Source organism: Chaetura pelagica, unplaced genomic scaffold (genome assembly GCF_000747805.2).
Source record: "Chaetura pelagica isolate M959 unplaced genomic scaffold, ChaPel_1.0 scaffold109, whole genome shotgun sequence".
Taxonomy (NCBI): Eukaryota; Metazoa; Chordata; class Aves; order Apodiformes; family Apodidae; genus Chaetura; species Chaetura pelagica.
Window position 1 is genome coordinate 4,791,066 of NW_009970725.1, and position 8,811 is coordinate 4,799,876.

At 40.0% G+C, this 8,811-nt stretch overlaps 1 protein-coding gene across 1 annotated transcript in view; it reads left to right on the plus strand.

Annotated features, from left to right (window-relative positions):
• Positions 1–967: 967 nt before the first annotated feature.
• The window catches only part of KLHL14 (kelch-like family member 14), a 74,975-nt gene continuing 67,131 nt past the window's right edge, over positions 968–8,811 (plus strand). The window contains exons 1-3 of the mRNA XM_010006891.1: positions 968–1,136; positions 1,674–1,737; positions 7,554–7,683. Coding sequence (XP_010005193.1) covers positions 968–1,136; positions 1,674–1,737; positions 7,554–7,683 — 363 coding nt within the window. The remainder of the gene's footprint in view (positions 1,137–1,673; positions 1,738–7,553; positions 7,684–8,811) is intronic.

Genomic DNA, 8,811 nt, shown 5'->3' on the forward strand with positions numbered 1-8,811 from the left:
AGCAGGACCAATTTCATGTACACATTACTCACCTGGGTCTCAATAATGTACGCTCACAGTCTAAACAGTTCATACTTTTGGACTATTCAAAAAGTGAGTTTCTGAACCAAGAAGCCATTTGAATAGCTAGCATGCTACTTTGATCTGCATTCTAATTTGAAAACTCATCATTATTTACATGATAAACATAAATGGTGCATTTGGAGTTGTTATGGTCCATCATGTAAATCCGTATTTAAGCATTATGAAAAAGAGGATTTGTGACTCAGTAGATCATATTAGCTGTAGAGCAGCTATTCCTGTTGATCAAATCTATTTTCTTACTGCCCAATGTGCATCAAGTCCATGTGATAAAAAATCCTTATGACATATTTACTGCTGTGTGAAATGATGTGGTCATTTTTAATTTCTTTGTATTTTTCCTGTAATATTCTAAGCAGCTTGGCATTCTCTGAGGAGAACAGCAGTCTTACTATAGATGGCCCTACTTGAATCTCAGCCAGGTGACAGTGAGTGATGAGCTCCCACAAGTTTAACAAAGGTTCCCACAAGTATTTTTCCCCTCCCTAGGTGATGCCTATGATGTCCTGTGGGCCAACATGGCAACTCCAGACACTCTTTTTGCAGCCAAAAAACATCAGCTCTGTACTCTCATTTCCCCTGCTTTGAGCCATTATCCCACTGATTCACCACACTTGCTCATCCCAGTAACCTGGTGGCTCTTAGAGCTGGTTTCCTTGCCCAGCAACTGTATGCAAAGCCAATTCAGTAGAAATGAGCTTGGTGTCACCACTTCTCCCTGGGGCAACTAGTTCTCCTGCCAAACTAACCCTACAGGGGTGGCTCAGAAAACCACTGTGTCTGCCCTGCCACAGGAATAGCTAGTCAGAGGCAGACTCATTTTTCCTTCACTTCCTCAGGTTGACAGTCTCATGCAGACAGATGAAGGTATCTCCCAAATGCCAGAATGATCTATGCAGCTGGTGCAGAAGGGAGAGGCAAAAGCTCTTCTGTCTTGCGCATGGCTATACATGTTTTCCTCGCTTCATGCTGGGCCAAAAAGACCAATCTCATTCTTCTTGCTGCTGCTGTCAATGCTGCATCATATACGTGTGCATTCAAAAAGGGCTTTAAATGTAAACTAGAGAGATCAGCCATTTGGCCATGAGCTGGAAATACGTTCTTTTCACCTCAAGTGCAATCAAAAGATATCTGCAATTACTGCAACTTTATTTATACAGTACAAAGGTTTTAGTGACTATTAATGAGCTAATGTTTTTAGGACACTCTTAATTGCCACCATTTTGTATATATTCTCCATGGGTGTTTTGTAGGGACATACCTGCAACAAACATTCTCTCAACAAGCCTCCTGCAACAGACATTCTCTATTCTTTCCACTTTCTCCACTTAAGTCACATTTTTAAGACTTGTTTTGCCCATTAAGGGGAAAGAACTTTCAGTCCAGATTGTCAAAGATTTCTAGAAACAGATATATTTAAGGAAGCTGATGCTTTTTAATTAAAATTGGTATTATCTTTATAAAGCCCCAAAAGTTGTTGCTGTTAGCCAAAGCTTGAAGAAGACCACTACAGATCCAATTTCCATCTTTGATAAGGAAAGCAAATACTGGGGTCCCACCCCATGTGCTGCTGTGCTTTTCTGCCTTCTTAGGTGAAATCTATCATGCTCTGAATGTGGGAGATGAGTCAGAGAGAAGTGAAGGAACAAGTAAAAGGTAAGACAAATGAAATGGCAAAATAAAGGTAACATTCTGCCTAGCAGATGTTCAGTATTCCTACAGTCTTGTTACCTTTGTTTAAATGTTTGAATCAATACTCCTAGTTTAATATACAAAACAGATGCAAAATTTGTAGCTAAGTATTAGGTGTGAATGTCAAGGCACAGCGAGCAATCTGCATGTCCCCTGGGACCGTGTTTTTTGGTCCAGGATGGGAAACCTGTTGTTAGAATTGTCCCCAGATTATATCCCACTGGCCCTGATTACCTTGATGTTGGGGAAATGTCTTGAGGGATATAAATTGCCTAGAATCATTTGCAACAGCTGCCAGCAACTGCAATTCTATGTTATTACAAAAACAATCTCCCTTCCTGGGAATTTGATCATAGAATCATAGAATCATAGAATCATAGAATCTTAGGGGCTGGAAGGGACCTCGAGAGATCATCTAGTCCAACCCCCCTGCCAGAGCAGGGTCACCTAGAGTACATCACACAGGAACTCATCCAGGTGGGTTTTGAATGTCTCCAGTGAGGGAGACTCCACAACCTCCCTGGGCAGTCTGTTCCAGTGCTCTGTCACTCTCACAGTAAAAAAATTTTTTCGGATATTCACCTTGAACCTCCTATGCTCCAATTTACACCCATTACCCCTTGTCCTATCACTGGTCATCACCGAGAAAAGCCTAACTCCGTCCCCCTGACACTCACCCCTTACATATTTGTAAACATTGATGAGGTCACCCCTCAGTCTCCTCAGAAATAAAGGTTTTAAAATATGATAGGTTTCCAAAAACTAAGTGCCCTTTTTGACTCAAGTATCCCTTATGCACTCAAATGGGAATAATTACAGAAGTGACTGTCACAAGATGGCACTTGCTTATGAAAAATAAATCTCTCCCTTGAATTTAGGCAGGCTCAAGTCAATATTTCTTACAGAAGAAATCTCTGCTTTAAGCTCAGTATATTTTCTGGAACAATGGATATTGAATTGTGTCTGTTAATATAATCACTTGACATCTACCGTTTTGTATATTTCGTGTTCCAGTGAAACCTTCTCTGTATTGCTAATGAAATAATTTTTTTATGTTCTCAATAATCATTATTCTCTTTAATGAAAAGTTAGGGCAGATCTTTCAGTCCTTACATGTGGGAATAATTTCTACCCTCACATTACTTTCTTGAGTAACTTAAGCTGACTTGAGTGAATTAAAGTTTTGTAGGGATGGCTTGTTCGTAACTTAAGTGCTAATTGACATCTATTTCAGAACATGACATTCCAGAATGAACCCTACTTTTAAGACATTAATGCAATTACGGTTTTTATAACAAATGGTATAATTATATTTTGGGTAATAACTAATAAGTCATTGTAGTGGAATGTAAGGTAATGTTTCCTGCCAGCTGCCTTCAAAAATCCTCAGTCAGAGACAGTGAGAAAGATCTGTCCTGAGTCACAACAAGCATCTCCCACAACACAAACATGGTGAAATAAAAAACAGGAGACATAACACTTCCCTCTCCTAATTTTGACATAAAAATTCTAGGGTTTGGAAATTTTGGAGGTCTAGTATCACGAATGAAATGCTTGGATTTATTTCAGTGACTTTGCATCGGAAAACAAGTCAGGTCCAGATACAGTGGTCAGACTAATAAGTGATTAATAGCTAAAGTGAGCCACTGGAAATTTATTTCCTATCCCCTGCTCTGCCTCCTCTTTAACACTCAGGTAACTGTCAGAAAGGGACCCAGCTATTACAGATGACAAGGGGTAAATGCCTTCATATTGTCCTCCAAAGGTTAAGGTTTACCAACCTCAGTTGGAAGCCACAATCTCCAATAACCATTAATCCACTAAACTCCAGTATGAGAGAACATATTTATGGCTGCAGTCACTAAAGGGTGAAATAAAGATTAGTTTTTAGTTAGGAACGCAAAGCTTTTTAGATCAATACAGACCTACTGCTGAAATCAATCTAAAGTTTGGAATTTTTAAGTAAAGATTTACTGGGCTTCCTTGTACAGTTAATTTTCCAGGGGGGGAATAGTTTCAGCAATGTTACATAGTAATCAAATTGAGTAAACACTAGTCAGTTCGTAAACTGACCTCAGTTATGCGCATAGCAAATGAGTGTACAGCAATAAAAACACCCATAATGTGGACAGTAAATTTGCCAATAAACAGGTAAAGCCAAAATGCACATATAGACTAACATGATAAAATATTAGTAGCTACATTTGCCTATTTAAAAACATAAATAATCAATATACATTAATAATGAAGTTGTTCATGCGTTTCTTTATTACTGTGCATATTAAGTGTTTCAATTATTTCTACTTAGTTTGATAGATAAATGTATATGCACATTTTATGCCTTGAAAAGAATACAGGATTACTCTTCAAAACAAAAGCTACTGTTTAGATGAAAGAACAAGTGGACTGGAAATACACAGCTTGTTATACCCCTCTGTTGTTCATGTTTGATGCATGTATACAATTTATTATGCAATTTCTTGAGATTTGACAAAGTAATTGTCTGGCAAACCATAACTTTAATGATGGTTTTCCTGCTTCATACAGAACGTCTGAAGGTAGTGTAGGAAAATGACTTAATAGATCAGTGTCTATAAATGCTGTTAATGTGTATTTTATATATATATTTGCAATGGTAACCCAAGTTATTTTCTGAGTTACCGCACAATATGTTGTGAGATTCCATGTGGTAAATTTGTTTTTTTTCATCAGAGCTACTGCATGAAATCTTATATGTTGAGCTGTAACTTCCAAAATAACTCGGGTCACTGCCCTAGCTTTAGTCTTGGTGTCTGTCACTGGGAGTTCTTGATGGTGGACCAAGGGCTGTGAAGAAGCCTGGATGTTATAATAGCACCATGGTAGCTTAACAAATCCAGAATTTCCATTAATTGTGTTTTAAGAGCTTGTCGCTTGGCAGTGAAAATCCATTCAGGTCTGAAACCAAAGCCCAGGTGCAATACATAAATTTTGTTTTAATCACATTAATTTTAAATCATTGCTGTTCTTCTTGAGATAAGGAGCACAGAAATCCTAAAGTTTTATTATTTTGAACACTTTTACAGTCTTTTGTGACTAAAATATATCCAATTTTAAAAAATGAAATTTCTCAGCAGGGGCATGCTTCATTTTGTCTATCCCCCTGTTTTATCATTGGTAAAAGACTGACTCATAAGGCCAGATTCATAGCTTGTGTGAGTGAGCTCTGACTTCACTAGGACCATCCCTTTACATCAGCAGTGAACCTTTGTCTGCTGATGACCGGTACTCAAATGAAGTTAAAACGGAAACCTTTTTCATCTTTCTCTGGTGTTGTTTCTCAGCCCTAGGATATCTGGGATGTTTATTTATACCTTGGTGTAAATTAATATGGGGCATTGGGCAGACAGGAATATGTTACCTAGTGAGCAAATGGTACCTGAAAATCACCCAGGCAACTTGAGCCAAAGAAAAAAAAAAAAAAAGGAGAAAAAGTTGAAAAAGTTCTGTTGAGTGGACTTTGACATCACATATGGCTTTATTCTGTTTAATCTCCATGTTTTTATAATTAATCATATCTAAGCTCTTACCTGCTTTTTCACCTCCCATATACAGCTCATGGATGAGTTTGTTGATAACAGGGAAGACTAAAGTCTCTACTTAATCCTCTGGTAGAAGAAAAATAGAGTTAGTATTGATTTCTTCACATTCTCTATTTGGCACCATGGAAATACTCAGAAAGGTGAGGGGGGAACAATTTCCAGCTGTGAACGGTTGGCTCATCCTTCATGCCAAAGCAGACCACAGATGATCTGCTCATATTCCAAGGCAATGTCACTCAACCAAATACAAGGACGTTTTTATTATGTGAACTAGATGCTGGCCTGAAACAGCTGGCTGGTGACACATGGAGCCTTGCCAGCCATCCAGTGATTACTTCTTTTTTGGTTTCTACTGCCTGGGCCAGATTTGAACCAGGAAGCTGGACACAGCTGTCCACTTTGCTGAGAGGTAGATAAACAGTCCAGCAAATAGGGATAATTTTTCTGCCTACATTTTCTCTCCATTCAGAGTATCTGCTACCAAAGTTAAATCTTCCCTCATGGAAAAGTATATTTTTACTATGCTACCCCAACCTCAGCTTGCTACGTGGCAGCTGGACCTAGTGGAGACACGGCAGAGATCCTTGTTGATCTGGGTCACTAGTTGGGTTAAGGTGAAGCCACTGCTGGAGTTCACCAAAATCACCCTCACCAGCTAGTGAGGGTCAACACCAGTTAGGGGGATAATGCTTGACCTTCACTGGCTACATAGAGTTAAAGATTACCTGGTTTTAATCTCATGAAGCACTGTCTCCATGTGCTGTGTCTGGATTTTTTTTTCTTTCAGCAAACTATCAAACTTGAGTTAACAGGTTCTGACATTAAAAATACAGATTGGAATATGGGGGGAGAAGCAGCAGATTTACTATTTCACAATGGTAAATAAATCTGGTTACCGAGAAAGCGATGACACATGATCTCTGTAGAGGGAATACCTTTTTCCCCTCTGCATCAGAACAAGACTCTACTATTTAAGCACAGCCCTACCATTTAAGCAGCCAGGTCAGAAGGTGCTTTGTGTTACCTTAGAAAAATGGAGTAAAGCAAGGAGAAACTGTAAACCTTAACTCACATTTTCTTTGGTTTTTTATACTTATTTTAACTGATGCCCCCAAAATTACATTAATGAATAACTACCTTGGTAGTCAAAGCTAACATCACATGTTATTTTAAATCATTATTCATCACAAAGGAGTCGAAATCCAATGAATCCTCTCTGCTACATCCAAAGGGAGAAGACAGTCTTGGGGCAGTTGAAATGGAGCACTGTGAGAAGGATTTCTGTCCCCAGAGCTCTTGGATGTGATGGAGAAAAAAACTCTTTGTCAGCAGACTTAGCTTGAAAGGGAATTAAAAAAATGTTTGCAACTCTTCTCTCCCTTAAAAACCGATAGTGTTCCCTCAGGGTTTGAGAGAGCCACATAAAACCTATGGATTATGTATTACTTCAGGACAAAAATATACTCCGAATCTAGCTACTGCAATCCAGCTAGTTCCTGTTGCACTGAAGCTTGTGCTTTCCCCCATGTGTCTCAAAATGCTGCCTCAAGAAACCAAGCAATTGGGATGGGCGACTCTCCTGCTTGGGGATGGCTCCTTAAAAAAATTGACCATGACTTTAGAGCAACCACAGTGCCACTCATCACCAATGTACCCTCCACCTAGATTTGCAGTGAGTCCTGTGTGCACCAGGCTGGGAAAACTCAGCCAAACTGAATGGTGAATGCAGACACCTGCCCCATGCCAGGAAACCATTCCCTTTCAAGAGAGCACTTAAGAATACGCTTTAAGAAATGCTTAAATGCTTTCCTGAGCAGAAATGGACTTAAGTCCACAAGAGTATCCCTTAATTGGGAACGCAGTGCAGACACAATCACTAAAGCTTGTATTATATGCCTGAAAATCAAGTCCCAGAGCGTAAGCTTTTCCAAGTGATGGTTAGAGGGTTCCTAGTTGTAACATGGTTCTGTACAGAAGGATTTGCTTAATCCACCTTGCTTTTAGATTGCAATTTCCCCAAGCTTAGCAGCTTCTTTTAACAGTTCTGAATCCTGCCCCCTCAAAGTTATTTTAATAACTCTTTCAGAGGCAATACCTTATATTTTGATTTTTCAGAAGCTACTGGTTTTCTATAAACTTTATTCATGTCATCTTGGTTGCACAGCATTTCATTGAGAGACTTTTCTATTCTTAATATAGTTTACCCTATTGCCTGTTTGGGGACTGCAAGAAGAAGAAGAAGAATTTGTCATTTGGTGCTATTGGGATAACTGCTTTAGGGTCCTGTTCAGCAGCTCCCAGTCCCACCCCTCGCCCCCCAGAGCTTTGGGTAAGCAGGGAAAAAACTCTGAATACTTAATGGTATTATGACTCATTATTACAGAAAGATTTCTCTTCTTTATACATTCAGGCATAGAAACAACACTTCACAATATGTCTGTGTATATAAATAAAACCAGCCAGTATTCCCTGAGGAATCTCCAAGCACTAGGCAAGCATGGATTAGCCAGGTCACAACACAGGTGACCAGGATGCCTGTGACACCTTTGAGGCCATTTGTTCCCATCTCTAGAGCCATATGACTCTAGCAGCCACAGGCACAGCAAACATAATAGTCAACATTCAGAAATACCCAGCTGGGGCCAGAGCTGGGCAGATGTGCTCAGCAGGGCCAATGGACCACAAGCTGGGAGAGCCTTGGACTGCACTAATGAAAACCCTTTTTAGCACTTGTTAACTGAAGCACAGAGATATGAAAGAATGCACCTGGGTACATCTATATTATTAGGCACAAGATAACTTCCCACCTCTGTCCCTCCCAGCTCCTTGCAATGCCTCACATCTCCATGGTTTCCAGGGAAAAGGCCTTCTCACAGAACAACAAGGCACCTGTGAGCTTTGGATGGTTCCCAGGCCCTAATTTCAAAGTGTGCAAGCCAGTGCAGGTGCAATCACTGTTTGCCAGTGGTGGTAATCCAGCTGTCCAGACTCATGGGCCCTGGCTCTAACAACCACCACCGCAAACTCCTGGAATCTTCCACTCCTGCCCTACTTCTAGACTGACTCTACCGAGCAACAGAGTAGTTCATCTGTACTGCAGGAACAGCACAGCTGTGATGCCAGGTCTACCTTCAGAAGTGTGGGCTACAAACTTCCATGTCAGAAACTTTGGGGTGAAGTATACAACAGTGTTCTGAATCTATCTGAAAAGCATTTGTACTACAAAAAAGGATTTGTGTGCTCAGATCTGTCCAAGCAACTAGTATGGCATGTTGCCCAACAAAAACAAACCAACTTATCTATAGAATTTACTTCTCTGGAAGGTCCCCAAACAAACTGTATTTTCCTGTGGTGTTAGATCCTTTTACATACAAGGGACTCTGGTGAGCACTACCATCTCCGTTCTACCATATGGAATGCAACAGTGGCAGAAATGCAGACTTTTGAAAGAGTTCAG